Here is a 21,935-nt window from a genome sequence, read left to right on the forward strand (position 1 = left end):
GCGGAACCATATAGCAACAAATTTCCAATATAAGATACTATATTGTTAAAATTAAAAGGGCATGGATAAATAACATACCTAAAGGCTTAAGGATACAATTGCTCGGTAACTTAATGTTTAAAATTTGGGTTTTTTTAAAAGTTCGTTTATTTAACCTCTAATTAGGAAACCCCTTCAAAACCAAACAAAATTCATTTAGAACTTAAAGAGAAAAAAAACATCATATTCAAAAATTCCCAAGAAAGAAAAACCATTATATCAATAAAATTACATTTTATTAAATCTCTAATTATTAATACAAATTTATAAATAAACTCAATCCTAGATGTGTATTTATAAAAAAAAATCAAACACTATTTAAACATAGAAACACACTCTGGGTGTTTTAGTAAACTCCCAATTATTAACTTATATTAGGAAAACCACATACACAAAAAAAGATGGACGTCGGGGGTTTGAAGAGTGGGGGCCCACGGTGGGTGGCGACATGAGGGGTGCCGGCGAGTGAGGATCCACTCTGGAGGGAGTAATGCAGTAAGAGTGTCTTCTCGCTGCTCTGGTAAGCCAACGAGCTTTACAGCATGCTGCAAATTACATCTTCCGTCTTCACAGGCGGAAGAATATTCTTGACGGCCTGCACTTCAGGGCTGGCCTAGCCTAAACGGCCTGCACTTTCAGAGCGACCTATTCCTCTTCCTACCTCCTTTGCACCCAGATTGGCACACCGACAAGGGCCCACTGTGCCCCTCATGTGCGCTCACGTGCCGCAGGTTGTCCTCTCGCCTCCTACCCCTCTTCCAAACCATCTTTATTGCCCCCACAATGGGTCACAAGCTCGCGTGACTGAGCTCGGCACTTTCAAAGCCAATATTTGGATATATTAGGTGCTTAACTGTTGGCTATTCTATCGATGTGGGATTGTGAATATATGAAATCTGAGTTCTCTTTCTTCACGTATTTTGAATGAAAACCTTTCCATCTCTTTGGTCATATCTATTAAACATGAAAGAGAAAGATGAATTTTCTAATAGTTTTTGCGTATTTCAACTAGATTATGAACACCAAACAGATTGAACAAAATGGAGAAATGTATTGCTTGTTTTGTTTGGTTTCAAACTATACAAGATGGTTGCCAAGAGCAGTTTCGAGTGCCATTCTCAATGAAGATCCTGTGTACGTAGACCAATCCAAACCTTATGTTTTTGCCTCAAGAATTCTGGGGTTTGGGATTTATACTTTGGCCTTCAGCTTCGACTAGATAAACAAGTTTATCGTTGAAGCACCCACAATTTCCACCATTTGGTTACTTCTTTGAAAGAAACATGGATATGGGCCTTCGTTTCTTTGAACCTCCATAATCAATTTGGGCCTTTCTTGATTAAACAAATTGTAGTTGGTTTTTGGGGTGTCTTATGAAGGTTCTCGCTGATCCTTTTTTAGTAGTGCTTAAACCCTAGAATTCTATGCTTCTATTTTATTTTATTGTTCGAAAAATGCAATGCTTCCAAGGACAAGTGATATTGATAGCACAGCAGGAAAACCAGAATGCAAAAGGTTTCACTTTCAATATGGAATTTTTATGTAAATCTAGATAGTTACAACATATTAAACACTAACCTCATTCGGACATGGTGATGACGTTGATAGCACAACAGGAAAATCATATAGTTCTTCTCCTAGAAGCCGAGCCTTATAGCAGTGATTCTAGATGGGGTGAATTTCTGTAAAGCTTAGGTATTTCAAGTTTAGGAGGGAACCCTCTATTTATATGCATCTCTCTAGGAGTCTTGCCCATCAAGAAACTCCTAGAGATTAACCTTCATGTGATAGGATTATCTTCTCATCTTTAATTGAGAATCACTCATCTTTACTTCTTTCAGAATGCGTTGCTTCTCAAAAATTGAAAACCATGGAGAGTTTGCAACTCCAACATTTGGCAATTTACTTCTTGAGTTTTCGCTTCACAATTTCTAATTTTAAGTGGTGCGGTGGCGGCTCCCTTTTAGATCATTTCGGCACTTGTCAGTCGGTCACTAATTACGTAAGTTTGGTTCGTTTGCCAAACCAATTCCACCCCTATCTAAAGGGGATAGTATTTTTATGTCACACTTGTATTGGTACTTTTAGTTGTATTGAAACTACACCACAATGTCTATATGTGTAGAATTAAAAATTAAATTCTTGAGGAGTTATGATGTGCTTAGATAAGTAAAAGGATGAAAATTGTACTAAGAAAGATTTTCCAACTCCAACTTCTGGTGATTTGCTTCTTGGGTTTTCGCTTACCTGATTTCTAATGTTAGCCCTCTAATCATTTGTCTTGCTCAAATTTAATTGAGGTAGTTAACTAGCTAGGAAACCTTAACAAGAAGCATAAAACCATTACATAATTATTTTTAAATAAAAAGAGCCCTCATCTCACATCAAGAAAGTACACATCAAGTTTTTAAATTCTCTCGCAATTAATCCTTAAAAGTTCAAACCAAACAAAATTCATTTGGAAAATTAAAAATTACAGCAAATTCAAAAAAAAAAATCCCAAGAAAAGAAAAACCATTATATATAACTAAAAACCCCTTTTATAAGATCATCACACCAATTTTATTATTTTCTCAATTAATTGTTAATATTTTATTACACATAATGTGGATCTTACGAATGACATATCATCACTTAACTGATTTCGCGACGATCAAGATAATGACTGAACCATATAGCAATAAATTTCCAATGTGGTGTACTAAAATTGAAAGGGCATGGATAAATAACCTACCTAACGGCTTAAGGATACAATTGCTTGGTAACTTAATTTTTGAAATTTGGGGTTTTTTATTTATTTATGTTCGTTTATTAAACCTCTAATTATTAACTTATATTAGGAAACCCCATATAAAAGCTAAGTTCAAACCAAACAAAAATTCATTTCATCATATCAATAATAAAAAATACATTTTAAGATCATCACTCAATTTTATTGAACCTCTAGTTATTAACTTATATTAGGAAAACCCACATCAAGTGTATTTTCTCACAATTTATCCTAAAAATTTCAAACCAAACAAAAAATAATCTTAAACAGGGGAGGATAAAAACAGCAAACCCAAACAGTACCTAAGTAGAAAAACAGAGCACACACAAAAAGATGGACGTCGGGGTTTGAAGAGTGGGGCCCACGGTGGGTGGCGACATGAGGGGTGCCGGCGAGTGAGGGTCCACTATCTGGAGGAGTACTGCAGTAAGAGTTTCCTCGCTGCTCTGGTAAGCCAACGAGCCTTTTACAGACAGCTGTAAAGACATCTCCCATCCTCATCAAGGAGGAAGAAACTCTAGCCTCTGCACTTCAGGGCTGGCCTAACAGAAACGGCCTGGCACTTCAGCGACCTCTTCTTACAACCCACGCGCGTGATGTAACCTGTACCTCCTTTGCGGGCAAGCCGACAAGGGCCCACTGTGCCCCTCATGTGCGCGCACATGCCGTCCGTGGGTTGTCTTCAGGCTCCTACCCCTTCCAAACCATCCTTAATGCCCCCACATTGGGTCACAAGTTCACGCGACTGAGCTCGGCACTTCCCGAACCAATACTTGGGTATATTAGGTGCTTAACTTTTCGCTATTCTATCGATGTGGGATTGTGAATATATGACATCTGAGTTCTCTTTCTTCACGTATTTTGAATGAAAACCTTTGCATCTCTTTGGTCATATCTATTAAACATGAAATAGAAAGATGAATTTTCTAACAGTTTTTGCGTATTTCAACTAGATTATGAACACCAAACAGATTGAACAAAATGGAGAAATGTATTGCTTGTTTTGTTTGGTTTCAAACTATACAAGATGGTTGCCAAGAGCAGTTTCGAGTGCCATTCTCAATGAAGATCCTGTGCACGTAGAACAATCCAAAGAGTAAATTGATTTGCAGAGTCCAAATCTTATGTTTTTGCCTCAAGAATTCCGGGGTCTGGGATTTATACTTTGGCCTTCAGCTTCGACTAGATAAACAAGTTTATCATTGAAGCACGCACAATTTCCACCCTCTGGTTACTTCCTTGAATAGAAGAAATATGGATATGGGCCTTTGTTTCTTTGAACCTTCATAACCAATTTGGGCCTTTCTTGATTAAACAAATTGTAGTTGGTTTTTGGGGTGTCTTATGAAGGTCCCCGATCCTCTTTTAGTAGTGCTTAAACCCTAGAATTTAATGCTTCTATTTTATTTTATTGTTCGAAAAATGCAATGCTTCTAAGGACAAGTGATATTGATAGCACATCAGGAAAACCAGAATGCAAAGGGTTTCACTTTCAAAATGGGATTTTTATGTAAATCTAGATAGTTACAACATATTAAACATTAACTTGACTCGAACATGGTGATGAAGTAGATAGGTATTTCTCTAGGAGTGGATTTCTGTAAAGCTTAGGTATTTCGAGTCTAGGAGGGAGCCCTCTATTTATATGCATTTCTCTAGGAGTCTTGCCCATCAAGAAACTCCTAGAGATAACCTTCATGTGATAGGATTAATGAATCTTAATCCTTAGAGAAGTAGGAATCTCAAACCTTTATATTTATCTTAAACACTTATATATTAGGCTACCATATGAGCTAAGGATTGAGTTCTTGATAAACAATGAATCCTTTCACTGGCGGAGCAAGGAATTCTATCAAGGACGGTCACTTTAAATAGCTTTATAGTTACAACAAACTTAGTTTTTATAGGAAAATATATTTAAGAATTCATTATAATTATTAAATTTCAATATCACAAACTTAATATTTTAAGTAAGTATAACCCAAATTCTAGCAACCTAAAAATAATGAAAGAGTATCAAAAGTTGATTTTAGATAGAAATAGAAAATCAAATAAAATCCATAGCACACCCGTATAAATGACATATGAAGACATGAACACAAGTATAGATCATGTTCATTGTAGACAATTAACATTTGCGAGAAAGGTCAACAGTAAGTATAACTATAAAACAACTTGGATAACATACATAAATATAAGGTTTTCAAGATTTTGAGAAGGGTACCCTTGTCGGCCTTAATTGGCTCCGTCAATGAATCCTTTGCAATCCTATATCGATTAGAAGATCACTTCTATAGGTTTATGAAAGTAAACCATCTTACATTTTATTGATTTATATTTTTCTTAAGCTTATCATAATTAAGAAGCGCATGCACTTATAAATGTATAAATTAAAGAAGGATCTTCAAAAACAAAAACAAATTGTGTCCCGGGTAGCGTCATGAAAAGGTCCTCCAAGAACCCATTGACTAGCTTTGTTATGCACGAGACTCATTGAGAAGTGGGGATTGCATGCAGCTTCAAGTTTGAAGCACTACAAAAGGGTTGAATCCCAAACATGTTGTCTGTGAGCCCCCCCTCTATGCCAGCCTTAAAGAAATTGCTCTTCCTGTATTTTGGGATTCTAGAGTCCTGTAGCAAGGCAAATTTCGACACTCTTTTTGGTACCACCAAATGTAAGGAAGAATATTTTCATAATATTTTATGTGGTCCACATGGTATGGCTTGTATATTACGAGAATTATATTGTATTATAAGAATTTAATAAATATTATTCAGAATAATCATATTAGTCAAATTAAGAAAAGTAGTTTCTTATTTAATTGCCTTGATGTGTGTTAATTACTTAGAACTATACTAGGAAACTAGAGCTTCAATAGGAAACTGGTATCTCTCTACCTATAATAATGCACATACCCGTTTAATGTATACAACAAGATATATTAGGGTTTCTAAGGTGCAAAAGGTTAGAAGGAAACATATATTTCAATTACACTAACTGCTTCTTTTCAAATCACTCAAGACAAATACGACGTTGATTTAATTGAAGGCTAGTCAAAGTATGTATATGTACTTATGTTTATTGAATTTCCGCATGATGCTATTGTAAACTATAAAGTCTTGTACTATGAATTAGGTCTTCCGCCTACTCAATATTATGTTTACATGAAATGCCGATATTTGTTGTATGCTTAGGCTTAGCTTATCTCTAAAACCAAAAGTAAGCATATTATTATTGTTAATATAGTATATCTTAAATCTTTGATGCTTTGGGACCAGAAGACTCTGACGGGTTGGCCCCTTCCAAAGAATATGGCATATGCAACTTTCCGCTTGAAATGGAAAGCTAGTCTTAATTACATGATTGAATAGTTTGAACACCCTTTTCTTGAACATTTTGGTCCAAAAGGCTTTGACTAATAATGCCAATACCCAAAAAGAAAAGAATGGGCAAGAAATCCAGTACAGTAAATTACAATTAAACCATATTGCTGGATATAAATTACAATTAATTTTACCTGGGTCATATAGTTGGTGCATGGAAGAGTTGAACTTTTTCCTGTGTTATCTAGTCGTATTTTATTTTCGGTTATATTGTAGGAAATAAATTTTACTGGGGTTCGATCCTGTGTGCCATGGGAGAGGAGGAATTCATCACCACTGTGATGGGAACCCATTGGCTATTTATTCGTACTTTGGTGGGCTTGGAAAACTCTGTTTTTATTTCTTTATGATTAGTACAAAATTAGGAGTGGATGAACCTATCATACAAAAAGAAATCAATTCCGAAGTTGACTTATTTTTCGAAAGGGTCATTGGGCAGTTTCACTTCAATATCATTTGTACGCAAGGTACATTAATAAATTGCGAAGATTTCCTACAACAATCTCAATGGACACTTTCTAAAACATACATTGTATGCAAAATATGAGCTTCCAAAATACTAATGCAACACACCTCCCTTATTATTTTACAACAAAAGAAATTAAAATAAGAAGATTCTGCTTTATGGCTTGAGGGATACAATTATTAATTTTGTGATTAGAGAGGCCAACTTAGCAATGTATAGATTAGTTCGTTTTGCTTTGTCGATTGAAAATGTGTCTTCATGGTATGAGAATCCTCCTGATATTATTCAAGACGCAATAATTGAAGATCTTTTGTAATGTTTTCTTGCCATTTAAATGCCTCGTTTTTCTCTCAAAATAAAAAAAAGTGCATCATAACTTAACTTTCATAATAATCTTATAAAAATAGAAAAAAAAATATAAACTTTTATCTAATTAAGTAATCTCATTAATGTTCTAAAAATATACAAATGAGAATATACTTATATTGAATGAATGAATTTAGATTATTGCTTGTGTAAAAAGAAAGAAATAAAAATATTCCAATTGACAATTGGCAAAGGGGGCATGAGCCCAAAAGCCAAACCGGGACCGAGTCTGGGATTTAATATTTGGTGCCAGCGGGACTGGCGCCTGCCGTGGTGTGAGGAAACCACAACCCCCAAAAAGCCTTGGCTTTGACCGTTTGACAGAGATACACGCACACACGTGGGGCCTTTTTCCCTCTTCCAGAGGTCTCTGTCCTCACCAAAAAAAAAATCCCTCTTGTTTCTCCCACCACAACTCCAAAAGCTTATGGACATGGCACGCACGAAAAATCAGAACCACAAAATTTATTAAAATTATTATTAAGCCGAAAACCCAAAAGAGTTCCAAAAACAGCTTTCTTCTTCCAGAGAAGAAAACAAAGTACAATCTGACGAAAACTCACAGTTCCCAATCCCAATTCCAATTCCCAAAATCCACCGTTTGGACTTTTAATTGAAAGGACATTCAACATTCTATCCTCCCTTTTGACCCTTCCCTTTGGTTTTTTTTTTTTTTTTTTCTCATTTTTTTTCCCAAATATAAATATAAAAGAATTATTTAATTCTTTATACTCGTTTGGTTATTCGGTTTGAAATGTATTGGAATTAGTCCGAGCTAATTCTAGGTCTCAGCATACCAATCAAGACGAGAATAATTGTCTAATTTAATTGATATAGTCTAGTCTAGATCGATCCATCTTTGTCTAACAAATTCCCATAAATGTCTTATTGAAAACAACAATATTTGGTTCATTCGTTCCTTTATACTAACAAATCACACTCTAATAAAAAGAAGGATTTTTTTTTTTCTACGTCAAGATGTGATTTGTCCCTAAGGAAAAATAACACAAGTAGAAAAGTATGTTACAAGAATTCGACAGAAATATTATATATTTTTTTAAGAAAACGTTGACAACCGAAGTCAGTTTTGCTAGCAACGTTATTTATTGCACTTGTACCTGTTTGTACATCAACATGGGCAGTTCTTGAAACATCACTGTAGAGGACTTGAGGCTATCCGTTGCAGAAACACAGACACACAAAAACGTATGGAATATGCAGGTCTCCTTATCAAGTTCAATTTTCCATGTCTTTTTTTTTTTTTTCTGGGGAAACTAAATAAAATCAAACACACAATATTTTATCAAGGAATAGGAATTGCTTTGTCCAGTTGACTTTCTCGAGAAAACCCATGTTGGCTGTCAACTTGTTTCATGGGTCGTTGTTGCCGTACTATTTATAATAAGATTTCAGAGATCTCCTCCTCCTCCATGAATGTCAAAGCTTCTTCAAATTCTGGTAATTTTCTGATTCTGTCATTTGAAACCACATTCCATTTTGGTGGTTGTGTTTGGTGCTCTTTTGGATGTTTAGGCAATTGGATTATTCATGGGATTTTGTTTGTTCAATCGTAATAGTTTATCAATATTCTCACGTTGTCCTCTTTGTGAATCATAATATTTTATTAATATCTTGTCTGGTTGAAGGGTTTTGATCTATCTAATTGCGGCATCTGTATCTGTTTGTGAAGGTCTGTGAACCCAATTGATGAAACAGTAGCAGTTTCAAAATGACCGTAGGAAATCAAGGCGTGAAAAGAAAGGTTCCTTTTCTTGTTTTGCTGTCTTTTCATTATGATTATATATCATTTTGTTCCCAATTTCTTCTTTTCTTTTGTGTAGTTGAAGAAATTGGATCATTTACCTCTCAAAATCTACATCTCTTGGCAAAGATAATAGTTTTTTTTGTTTTTTTTTTGTTTTAAATATATCAGATTTGGTTAATTCAAAGGAATTTTGCTACCCTATTGTTTCAGTCTTTTATCCACAAGATTTTCACCATGAAGGAGAGAGAAGGAAGTGGCTCATCTGATTTCCCTGGTGAGTCTATTGAATTTGTCTCTAGTTTCAATACAATCACTTATCATATACAATTATTTTTTTTCTGTCAAAGAAAATCCAAGATCATACAATGTGCTCTCTCTTTGCCTCCTAAAAAATCTGATAGGATATGTCTTGAAATTGGGGTCTCATATTGCAGATGATGTGATCTTTCTTTTTGGTTACAGATATAGCAGAATACAATTCCATTTGCTTTTTAAAGAATGTGATGTTGCTTTTCTTTTTTGAATGGAATGGTTAGTTATTCTTCAACTGTTTTTGGTAAGACAGGGATGATTAGTTGAGTTGAGCCAACCATATAAGTCTCATTTGGGTCTCAAATATCGTTGTTGGTAAGAAAGATACTGATTGTTACAGGGAGAGGGGAGAGCATCTTGGAGATTTGAAATTAGAATATATTCATGTTTGAAATTTAAGCTACTGCACGAAAGGTAGCAAGCATAAAGCATGTCCCTCTCCTCCCCATCTCCCTCAAAACCAAAATTTTGGACTAGATCCCCTTTTTCTTTCGATGTTCATATAAGTCTTTGCTATCAGTTAAAGAAAACAGGTTCCTTAGGGGCAGAGTTTTCTGAGGTTTAATCTGTAAAGAAACATTCTTTCTTGCTTAACCTAGAACTCTTTTATATTTGACATCTTACCATGAGATTTTTCTTGCTTGTATCTTCTTTCAGAACCACAGTCCAATCCAGCAGTTGACATTCAATCTATAAGTAGCACAGAGCCTCAGATGCCTGCTGGTCAATATGTTCAGTCCTTTCGGTAATCACAATATCTTCTAGAATTAACAATTGTTTCTGTCTTTCTATCCCCTTGATAAATAGATATAGGATTTAACATTTGATATTTCTTGTCTGGGTTTTGTAGAGTGTTTGTAGCAACGTGGAATGTAGGAGGGAAATCTCCTCATGATGGCCTAAATTTAGACGATTTTCTTCAGGTTAACAATGAATCGGACATATATGTCTTGGGGTATGGTTTCTTTATTTGTTGTTCCCTTCTGATTTGTACAGTTTCAAATTGATAATATCCTTTTGTTTTTCTTCGGGATCTGATTACTGCTTTTTCATTTGCAAAGTTTCATTTGGGATATGTATATCTCCTTTACATTGCATTTTTTCCTCTCACATCCACCCGTAAAGTATCCACCCAATATCTAGAGTATGATAGTGTTGACAATTATTTCAAATGAGATTGTATATTTAGGTACTTGATTTTAAAACATAACTACTGTGATATGAGTCACAGTGCCTATCACAACATTAAGAGTATGATAGTGTGTCAAGAAAACACACAGAAACAAGTTGCAAAGATACTAGTCTCTTTGCATCTCTGTATAGTTTTTCATTATGACATATCACTTTAGTATAAGCTATAAAAAGAAAATATATTTCCATGTTATTTAGGTGCTTATGCAGCATATACTAATTGGTCATTTCATTAATTTTTTTTTGTTTTATACCATCAGTTTTCAGGAAATTGTCCCTTTAAATGCTGGAAATGTGCTAGTTCTAGAAGATAATGAACCTGCAGCAAAATGGCTTACTTTAATCAACCAATCATTGAACAAATCACTAGACGGGTCTTCAAGAAGCAAGGCCAGTGGTTCACTTTTTTCCTCTAAGCCTTCCCTTAAAAAGGTCAGTAAGACTTTTAGGACAGAGAGTAAAAGGCGATTGAAGAGTTGCAACTGCATTTTTGAACTAGAAAGGAAACATAGTAAGGATTTTTGCTTTCGATGCCAACAACCAAATATAAATGAAGACGACCTTTCTTCTGAACCGGATGAAGATGGATCAAACGTTTTTGATATATCGGAAATTTCTATGGCATCTACTAGCAACCATTTGAAGTACAGCCTTATAGCTAGTAAGCAAATGGTGGGAATTTTTGTTACCATTTGGGCGAGGAAGGAGCATATACAATATGTTAGCCACTTAAGAATCTCTTGCATAAGTCGTGGAATCATGGGATGCCTTGGAAACAAGGTATTTTACAAAAAAACTATAAGCATAGAGGTTTATCATATGTTGGTTGTGCATGATTGAACATATCATATTACCTCTTATTGTAAGCTTAAGCTGTTATTCTTCATTGGTTGCAGGGTTGTATTTCTGTGAGTTTTTTATTCCATCAGACAAGCTTTTGCTTTGTCTGCAGTCACTTGGCATCTGGTGAGAAAGAGGGAGATGAGCTGAGGAGAAATTTGGATGTGTTAGAGATACTCAAGAGCACTCAGTTTCCTAAGATTTGCAAAACAACTCATAGCAGGATGCCGGATAAAATTCTAGGACATGAGTAAGCATCTATGAATGCCATTATTAAAGAATTAAACGTTGCTTTCATGAATCATTTTTATAATCTATCACCATTTTCTCACATATAAATTGATTATCTGACCAATTCCTTTGCAAATGGATCTAGTATGGTTATATGGTTAGGTGACTTGAATTACCGCATTGCTTTGAGCTACTCTGAAACCCGAAAGCTTTTGGAAAACAATGACTGGGATGCACTTCTTAACAAAGACCAGGTAATTGAATTTAACTTTATTTTCAGTTTCAGTAGCAATTCAATGAATGAGCCATTTGGTACTAGAAATGAGTACTGCATTTCATTTCGCATTTTATCCAAAATGTAGCTAAACTTCGTAGTTTTGACTCCCTCAAAACTTTGTTTGGTGTGTTATTTATAACTCATCTTTGATGGATTTACAATTTCTGGGGCTGGAGAAGTCCCGGGCATTTGGCTGCCATTTTTGAGTTATATACTTTGCTTTCTTTGTCACCCACACATTCTATTCTCTCATATCGTGCACTAATAATTTTTTGCTTGTATTTATAGCTCAAGATTGAAAGAGAAGCAGAGCGAGTATTCAAAGGATGGAAAGAGGGAAAAATCTACTTTGCACCTACTTACAAATATTTTTATAACTCAGACACTTATTTTGGAGAGATAAAAACATCCAAAAAGAAAAGAAGAACCCCAGCTTGGTATGTGGATTGCAAGAGTGTACTTATGAAACCCAATTTACATTTAACAAAAAGATTTGACTAGTTCGATATTGCAGGTGTGATCGAATACTATGGCATGGAAGTGGGATTAAACAACTTTCTTACATACGTGGAGAGTCCCGATTTTCTGACCACCGGCCAGTTTGTGGAACATTTGTTGTGGATGTTGTTGTCAATCAGAATGAATTGAAGAAAGGATCACCTAGCTCTAATATGAAGATTGAAATTGAAGAGCTTTTACCAACTGCTAGATACTTGAAAGACATGTAAGTTTATGACCAAATTTGGTAGTTTTTATTTATTTACATGGAGTTTTTGCAATGCTGGTGCAACGATAAATTACTTATCTTGATGATATGTGCTTACACTGGGGTCATTTTGTCAAGATCAAAACATACATAATGGTGACCGCCTTGTACCAATCTTTGTCATATGTGAACACTTGCTCGGTAGGGCCTTGTTTTCTCTATCAAAACATATAGGGTCGTCGTCTTTTTATGTTCTTAACTCTCTAATATTTTCTGTCATTCTTGTGAACTGCCAAAGGTTGTTGCCCTGACTTTTTTTTGTACTGTCAGGTACTAAAATGCTAACCATAGCCGCTGAAGGGTTGACAAAATACCCAGTTTTGCTAATTAGATGAGATGAAGTAGGTTTCATGATGCAGAGGTCTTTGCATTATTAAGGTGTAAATAGTTCTCCAACAAGTGATACGTTCGGTCCGAAGTGGTCACACATTCCAACTTTTCCGGCACACATTATGAATTCCGTCCTCTTAGTGAACATGCTCGGCTTTGGATTTGTTCTGATTTCCTAACAAGTTGATTCTAAGAGATGCATAGGTGACAGATTATTGTGTGAATTGGTGTCTTTGTTCTTATAATTTATCAAAGAGTGTATTTGTTGTAGACATTCCAGTTCTCTTGGCCTGAATTCGGTCAAAAAGAATTCATGATATAAAATGCTTGATTCACAAGCCACCTGATATTTTATTCTTCAAACAGCATCTCAATGTGTTTAAACTGCATCAAACATTTTAGGTCGGTTCTGGTGGAGATGAGAAGCATATGGTAGTTTAAATGCAGGATTATAATAATGAAGAGGGCCTTGAGTTTCAAACTTTCTCTGCAAATTGGCATTGCATTGGTAATGTAACCCTTAATTTTAAGTTCAGTGTCAAATATTTTAGGCTTCTGTAAGTCATTTACCATACCTCTGTATGTCATTATCTTAATTGTAAAAAACTCAGAAGGCAGAATCCAAAGTTTGCCAACCAATTGTCTGTAATTTTATCACGTGCCTGATCACATGACTGCTCTCTATAACTAAAACTATAGGCAATTTCTTTGGGAGATTGAGCTTTGGAACTTGGAAGCTAAGATAGTCAAAGATTCATCACATGACACTCCTGCATCCAATCTCCATTTTATATAAGTTAAGAGCAGCACATAAAAAGGTCATTAAGGAAAACTTCTCTCTCTCTCTCTCACTCATATTATGAGCTTATAAATAACCTTAACTCATCATCGGACCAAGCATTGGTAAGAAGACATCCTCTGAGTCTGCAAAACCATGAAATCCTGCTACAAATCATTGCTTAAAATTACCATTGCTATATTATTGATGCATTTAGTTTGCAATAATAGAGCCTTAGCCAGAGTTCACCAGCCATCTTCTTTGTCTTCAGCTACTTCTTCATCCTCTCAATCTCTCCTACATGCACACTCAGACAAGAAAAAGCCAGTCACCACCGAGCCAGTATTCGACAGCCTTCGAAGAATACCTCCTAGCATTCCGAATCCTACTCAGAACAAGTAATCTTCATTGCGCTTCCTTCCATCTCTTAACTTCCTATATTTTTATTTGGAAATATATTGATTCCAAGACAATGTTTATGTGCCAGGTTGAAGCCAAGGAAGGGCTGAAGCATCATAGTTGCATGAACTCCTAGAAGATGCTCCTGGAAAAAAGGAGTCTGTGTACCCAATTTTCTGTACTCCACAAGCACAAAAAGATATACTGAGATATGGAGTGTTGTAATTGGTTGGTTTTCCATAATTAATGTGGGGTTGAGTAGTTGAGTAACTACATCATCAATATCAAAATCAATCTTGTTAGTTATGAAACCTAATCTCGAGTCAGCATATTGTTCAGTTGGTTTGGCCTAAACACTTTGAAGTTCTTGGGTACTTCAAAGTAGGGGTGGTTGCGGTTCGGTAACCGCGAATTTTTACTCAAACCGCAAACCGACCGACTATTTGCGGTTTAGTGATTTTTGAAACCACAAACCGACCGCGTTTTGCGGTTTACCGCATTGCGGTAAACCGCAAAATGCGGTCGGTTACCGCGAATTAGCGGTTTAAAACCGCGAGTTCTCAAGCATTCACAAAAATATAAATTCACAACCTAAATAAATACACAACCTCAATTTCCCAAACATATATAAATTCACAATCTTCTCAACTTCTCAAGCATTCACAACCTAAGAAAATTAAAGTTACAATTCCAAGCATTCCAATTAAATTTAAACTTCTCAAGCATTCCAATTCCAAATCCTTTAAAGTTATAAACCAAAAGGAAAATGCAAAGCAAAATGAATTAAAGTTACAACAAAAAAGAAAAATCCAATTCAAAGTTAATTAAAGTTACAAACTAAAAGGAAAATGCAATGCACCAATGTTACAAACTAAAGTTACAAACTCAAGTATTGGTGGTGAGTGGATTTGAAGAACCCCGTTGTGTTGTTTGAGCACCAATGTTATTTACAAATAAAACAACATAGTTTAGTACATTTTATTATAAGAAGAAGCATAAATAACATTAGTATAAATAAACTAATTACTTACAAGTTGTCATATGTTCTATTTCCTTGTAAAATTCAACTTCATCATCCGTGTGGCTATACTTTGCGGTTTGCGGTAACCGCAAGTTTTGAAAATCAAATACCGCAACCGCAACCGCAAATGCGGTTCGGTTCTTAATACCGCAAATGCGGTTCGGTTTACCGCGATTGCGGTTTCATTGCGGTAAATTGTCGGTTGATTTTTGCGGTTTTTCGATTTTTCGGTTTAAAATGCCACCCCTACTTCAAAGTATCTCATCCAAACAGAAGACTAATTGCAATGTGGCCACACACCTCAGCCTAAAAGTTCAAATTAAAGCACACACGCACACACGCATCCACCAACATCAACTTTGAAAATTTTCAAATGGAAGTAAACTTTCAAGTTTGCAGGAATAGGAGCATCCATCAAGCAATATTTCCAACCTAGGGGCCATCAATCTTGTGTGTTGATGCATGAAGTTTTTCTGTTTTTTTTATTAATCACATTATTTAATTGAGACTCTAAGCATCTTGATATGCTTCTACGTGAGTGTGTGGCATTTACAGTTCTTGAAGTTTAATATTGATAATATGACCAAAAAGCTCATTCCTTGTCATCTAGACGTATTATATACTTTGACACTAAAGGTGAAACCATGAATTTTTCGGTGGGTGGGCTAGCTAAATTTTTTACTTCTATTTTTAAAATTTATAGTTTCTATAGTTTTTCTATAAATAAAAGTACACATTAAATCATATAAATCATGCTAGTTAGTTCCATTAACTAATTTTCAATAAACTTTATCATAAAACAAATATATATTAAATGCAACCAAAAACTATATATTATCAAAATGAATATATATTTAACAACATAACTGAAAGTGTACCTATTCAAGTTGTGCCCTGTGATCCTTGAGAGAATCAGTTAAAATTTCTTGGCATCAACAAATAAGCTTTACAAATGCAAAGTGCAAAAATATAAATAGTTAAGTTTCACATATATATTATGTTATGTGTATAATAAGTAATTCATGTGTAACATATTGGGGTTTTCCCTCGGATCCCGTTGCATCTTTAGTGTTCTTTTGCTTTTGGTGGACCTATATTGATCTACTCTTCTTTTGGCACATCTATTGCCTCATATCTAGGCTGGCTTTAATTGTGCCACATCTTGTGCGACTACTCTTTGAGGTGATGTGGCTTGGTCATGATAGATCAACTGCTCGTTGATGCATTAAGGCCCTCAAGTAATTAATGACGCTCTATATGTCATGTTCCGAATGAAGATTACCAGCGATTGATTTTTCTTTTGTTGGCGTTGTTTTAGCTTTTATTTTGGTTTAGTTTGTTCAATATAGTCTAGAAACTTAGTTGAGTTTGTTACATGTTTAGTCTCTTTAGTAGAGTCATGCCGGTTAGAGGTTAGTTTTGTCATTGATGTCATTGGACTAGATTCGGGGAAATTATGGCGATTGAAGGGGTTATAGAAAAGTTATTTTCGATGATGATTCTCTTCAGATCTTTTTAGCTTTTCAGTTAGCTCTAGTCGGAAAGTTTTGCCCATGTCTCTCATATTGTTATTGGCTTGGCTCCCTTTACAGTATGTGTCCTTTGTACTCTTTATTCTTATTGATCTAATAAAATTCTATCACCTTTTTATAATTAAAAAGTGCCTCTTCCCACCTGTGGCAGCAAAGAATACAAATAAATTTGAGAAAATTAATATTTCCCTAATGAATTGTAGTTGATGGTGGGCCACCTTTTAATGTTTCATTGTTTAGATGTTAAAAAACATCATTAAGGAGGAGTATTGACAACCATCTTGAAAGTGATGTTAACTATTGACGGAAATTTTGTTAGGACAAGCAAGTATTGGTAAAAAAATCATTCAAACATAAAGTTAGTGTTTGGGTCTAAATTCTGCGCGCCAGCCCAATTGACAATCGGGCTTTTTTTACATGAATTAATATGGGCTTTGTTGACCAAAAATGGTGAATAGCCCATACTATTTAAAACATGTGGGATAAATTAATTCAATTACCCAAGTTATTTGATTTTCTGGAAATTAGTTACCAACAATGGTGAATAAGCCATAAACTCAGATTAATTGAATTAATTTGGCTCGTAAAAGGTATATTAAGAGTTAACCACCACCGTTGGTGACTAACTGAAAACCAAATTGATAATCTTGAAACTAGAAAGATAAAAGCAGACTTACTTTAGTCAAAAGTACACGGTTATTTGCTTCCAAAACTACCCTGGACTATCACTATTGGTAGACACCTGGCAGGTTTATTGTCATTATTTTAACCAACAGTGAAGAAATCCTGGATTCATTAGTATTTTAATCCACTCCAGCCCAGTTCAAAAGAACGGCCAGAGGCAGTTTTGGTGATGGACACTTTTCATGGATACCTTGGCATCCTTCTTAAAAAAAATATATATATATATCATTATTCTCATCCAAGGCTCTTATTTTTAGCCTTGGACACTTCCACGGGTGCCTTGGAAACTTTCTGGCAACCCCTCATTTAAAAAGAAAAATCTTCATCCGTATCCCGGGTTTGACCTTAGAAACTTTCTATGGATGCCTTGGAACACCTTGGCATTCGTCCTCAAAAAATCATAATTCTCATCCACGGCTCTTATTTTTAGCCTTGGACTCTTCCACGGATGCCTTGGAAACATTTTGGCACCGTCTCATTCAAAAAGCAAAATATTCATCCAAGCTAATGAGGTGCAGCTACCTCCAAAGCAGTGGCGGAGCCAGGAATCGAAACACAAGGAGTTTTAGTGTAAAAGTCCCAAAAAAAATTTTAGGATGGAATCAACATATATATTCTACATATGCAAAAAAATGAAAATAAATAGGGAGTTTCACTAAAACACCCAAAGGGTTGAAATTATAAAAAAACCCAAGCACTATTGAAACATATAAACACACCCAAAACCCATCATTACACACACTCAAAACCCATTTATAAACACACCCAAAAAGTTGACTTTGTGGTTGATTTTGGGTGTGTTTCTATGTTTAAATAGTGCTTGGGTTTTTTTATAAATACATGTCTAGGATTGGGTTTATTTATAAATTTGTAAAATAAAAACTCACATTGTTACTAGAAATTAGTGCGATAAACATTCTAAGAATTTCATACTTCACTTACGCACTAAACACATAAACTTGAGACATCATTTTATTCGAGATCACATAGAAAAGGGAGGGAGGAGAGAGGAGATTATGTAGTTACCCTAAATTCCTTAATTAAACTGCTGCTTAAGTTTTATTTAAAAAAAAAAAAATTAGAATGGCATGCATAGGCTGAGGCGCAAGAGTGGCAGAAATTGCAGCTTCGGATAGATATTAAAGTGTAAACTTTGTTATTACTGGGGGCAAGAACGCTTTGTGATGGTCCAGAGGCCAATAGATAGCAATTTGCCATTTTGCTTTGACTTCAATTATAGTGTCTCACAGGCGGACCCAGAATTTTTTTAGCAAAGGTGCAATACTGACTAAGTATGAAAAATGGTTTTTCGGAATAATCATTTTCTCAAGATAATTTTTGGCGGCTTTTATTCTCTACACATCAAATAAGAAAACTTGATTTTATTGGATTTCAGTATGAAGTATATATTGACTTAATGAGCCATCATTTTTAGCCTAAATCATATTTTGCACTAAAACCGAATTTTCATATTTTGTTTTGGTGAGAATTTGATTTTCTAGTATTTTTATTTGAATCCAAATGGGGGGTACTTCCTTATTTACATTGTAAACTTAAGTAAATAGAGTAATATAAAAATAAATAAAAGTAAAATGACAAAGACATTTACTTAAATGTTGAAAATGGAAATAAGGACAGATTGGAGAAAGCAGTAACAAAAGAAAATTGGGGGAAAATTGGGGGTTTTGGAATGGAGGAATCGGATTTGTGGAGAAGGAGAGGCTGGAGGATACGTTGGTCATTATCTTTTTTCTTTAGACCTGGCCCAAAACGACGTCGTTTTGGCCAGGTGATTTAAAAAATTCCACAGGCCAAAACGACGTCGTTTTGCCTAGGTTGGTTTTTAAAAAGACGCGCGCCAGCCACCTCCTTCTTCTTCAACCTTTCAGTGAACTCTTCCTTCTTCTTTCAGGCATTTCGTCGACCACGTGGTGTGCAGCTCCAAGAGGTCGCACCAGCAGCTCCAAGGGACCTCTAAGCTTATTTTCATGGCTTCCAAGAGGTCGTGCGACCCCATTGACCCCACTGTGGCTCCGCCTCTGCTCCAAAGGCACTCACACGGTCACCAACCATGCTTACTGAGGGACTACCATATGGCATCTCCATGCACACTAACAAAAGAACATTGAATTATAGCAGTCAAATGCAAAGGACCTAAGCCTCCGAACATCAAAACAGCCCGTGACTCAGTCTATGTCTACATAAGCAAGCTGAAACCAACATAGGAGAATTCTATCTCCAGGAAACTACTCTCTTATGCTCTGTCAAGCTCCTTCAATACAAACGTTTGTGGATCAACCCAGATATGCATGCAAAACATATCAGTCAAGCTAAGCCACGCCAAGTACTTTCTTTACAGGCCAAGCATATTAGTCAAGCAAATATCAAATAGACAACATCAGAGGCAAAATGGCCAAACCGATGGGCCATCACTCTTGATACAAGATGAGAATTTATGCTCTTACTACTGCATGACATTATCGCAATTTAGTAACTATGCTCTACTATGCTTAGCATGCTCATTCACATGCTTTGGTTATTATTTTAACGAATTCACCATATAACTTTGTCTACCAATATCATATATTGACCATAATATTTCATTATAGGCATTCACAAGAAGCAAGCAAGCAAAAAAACAAAAAACAAAACAAAACAAAAAACAAAAAAAAGAAACGAGGATACAATATGCCAAGCGAAATTTCCAAACCAACATGCCATCACCATACAAGAGGTGCATAAATACCAATACTTAATTTAGCCATGCCAAGAGGATTCCGTGGATGCTGATGCTCAAGCTTCAACAAAAATCAGGCGTTGGAAGAGACTGAGATGTAAAAGAAATCGTGCCTAGAGAAGCAAAAACCTCACAAGCAAACTGCAGGCTCAAAAGATATCCAGGCCAAGCAAGAAAGAACTCTTTATAACATGCCAAGCCAAGAAGAAACTCTTCATCTCCAAAACCATGCAACTCAAGCATTGCACTTGATACAATCATCTCAAGAAAGCAATACAATCGTCATAAAAATGGCAACCTTAGACCAGGCAGTTCTAATTGCCGAAAGCAGGAAGGAGCCATGCGTTATCATACCAAATGGTCACCATTGCAGCAAAGGGATACCCCAAGTTCATCATGCCATGCAATGATTCAATCAAATACCAAGAAGGTCATGCTACGAGCTCATGCAAATCAAATCCTTTCCTAATGATTAGGATGCACTTAGGGGCTGAGAAATGAATTATTTACATCCATCACCTCACATCCCTTATTACTAAAACCACCACTGCAATGCCCAAAAATCTCCTCAGATTTTCAATTCCAGCACCTATCCCGCATCAAGCAAACCACTTCCAATACCTACTCCAGCAAAACACTTTCACCACCTATTCCAAGCCAGGTTTCAAACATCCTTCTAGCGTCTACCAATCACGTCAGCGCGTAATCTCCACTGAGGTTTTTGTCACAAATAACCTTCACTCTTTCCCAACTAGTCCTAAAACTAGATCATGCCAATAAACATGCTAAAATATATTTTTTCTAGACTTCAACCCCACACTACTCACAACTTCTATAACCTCCATAGCTAAAACCCCAAATACTCAAGCATAGCCATCATGCTAAATAGCCCAAAAGCTATATTAAACCATGCCACCTTAACCAACACTCTAACAATCAAGCCCAAAGTCGAGCTACTATAACCCATAGCAAGGTGCCGGAAGATGCTGGACCCATAACCTCGTCGAATCCGTATCAAGCTGCAGGAACTCATACCAAACTCCCAAAACCCAATACGGAGCATACATGACAATCCCAAGCATACGTGCCAATACGAGGCATACATGCTAATATCAAGCATCCAAGTCAATACCGAGCATACATGCCTGAAGGGAAAGTAGGGTGTAGGGATTTCTAAAATCCCAAGAAACTATGAGAGAACAAATCATCTAGCATGACATATCTAATAAGGAATTAAAATGAAAGCAGAAGCAATAAATAGCTAAAGATTCATACAAGTCTCCTCCTAGGTCCCAATCTTTCTAGGCTTATGAAAATTTTGCACCAATGACTCTCTACAACAACTATTGAGAGAAGGATTGAGAAGACATACCCTTGGAGCGAATCTTCAACCTAAGAATGGTGTTCAAGTAGAGGGCCTTTTTGGGCTATCTTGGTTAACCACATTTATCTCATAATGTGTCATGCTTGTGTCTAAGTTTATATTGTCCATTTCTATAAATTTCCAAGTCATATGGGACCCTAACTAAAGTTCCATAATTTTAATTGGATAATTGAACTAATCTAATTAATTTAATTATTTCAATGACTTAACAAATTAAGTCACTTACTTGTTTAACACGTGTTGGTCCCGGTCATCCTTAGTTGATCGTGTCAAGTGTTGGGCAACAGTTTGACCCTTGACTTTGACTTTCTTTGACTGTAACCTTGACTTTGACTTTGAATTTGACCAAGCCGCAAAATCATTTATTCTTTTTTAAATTCTTGATCCATACCTTTTGGGTGTGCATCTTATAGGTTCTAATTAACAAGGCCGTGGGTAAGAATGATTTCTACTAAATAGAATGTGAATTGTATCCCTTCATACAATTCTCCCGATTGGCGAAGGCTAATTGTAATTAGTCCTTACAGGGTTTCCAGAAATCATGAGTGACACCTAGCAGTATGTCATAGCTACCCAAGTTAAATAGAATTCATTTAGAGAACCTAGTCAGTTTGTGATTACAATGCATTTCTGTCCTTGTCTAAGACAATGATTAATCCTTTG

The 21,935-nt window shown here is 35.7% G+C and overlaps 1 protein-coding gene across 3 annotated transcripts; it reads left to right on the forward strand.

Moving 5' to 3' along the window:
* The first annotated feature begins 8,008 nt into the window (after positions 1–8,008).
* On the forward strand, positions 8,009–13,075 carry LOC103331044 (DNAse I-like superfamily protein). 3 transcript variants are annotated; one of them, XM_008233654.3, is made up of 12 exons: positions 8,009–8,231; positions 8,334–8,483; positions 8,716–8,787; positions 9,001–9,064; positions 9,760–9,847; positions 9,953–10,057; positions 10,554–11,073; positions 11,190–11,383; positions 11,510–11,618; positions 11,930–12,078; positions 12,156–12,365; positions 12,678–13,075. In XM_008233654.3, the coding sequence occupies exons 3-12, from the start codon at positions 8,755–8,757 to the stop codon at positions 12,682–12,684; spliced, it is 1,479 nt and encodes a 492-aa protein (XP_008231876.2). In that variant the 5' UTR covers positions 8,009–8,231; positions 8,334–8,483; positions 8,716–8,754; the 3' UTR covers positions 12,685–13,075. The 3 variants fall into 3 exon arrangements, with proteins under 3 accessions (XP_008231876.2, XP_088909600.1, XP_088909601.1); XM_089053474.1 differs by having other exon boundaries at positions 8,340–8,483; XM_089053475.1 differs by lacking the exons at positions 8,009–8,231; positions 8,334–8,483; positions 8,716–8,787; positions 9,001–9,064 and adding an exon at positions 9,507–9,661.
* The last annotated feature ends 8,860 nt before the right edge of the window (positions 13,076–21,935 follow it).

Source organism: Prunus mume, linkage group LG5 (assembly GCF_029339155.1).
Source record: "Prunus mume cultivar Tortuosa linkage group LG5, ASM2933915v1, whole genome shotgun sequence".
NCBI classification, from domain to species: domain Eukaryota; kingdom Viridiplantae; phylum Streptophyta; class Magnoliopsida; order Rosales; family Rosaceae; genus Prunus; species Prunus mume.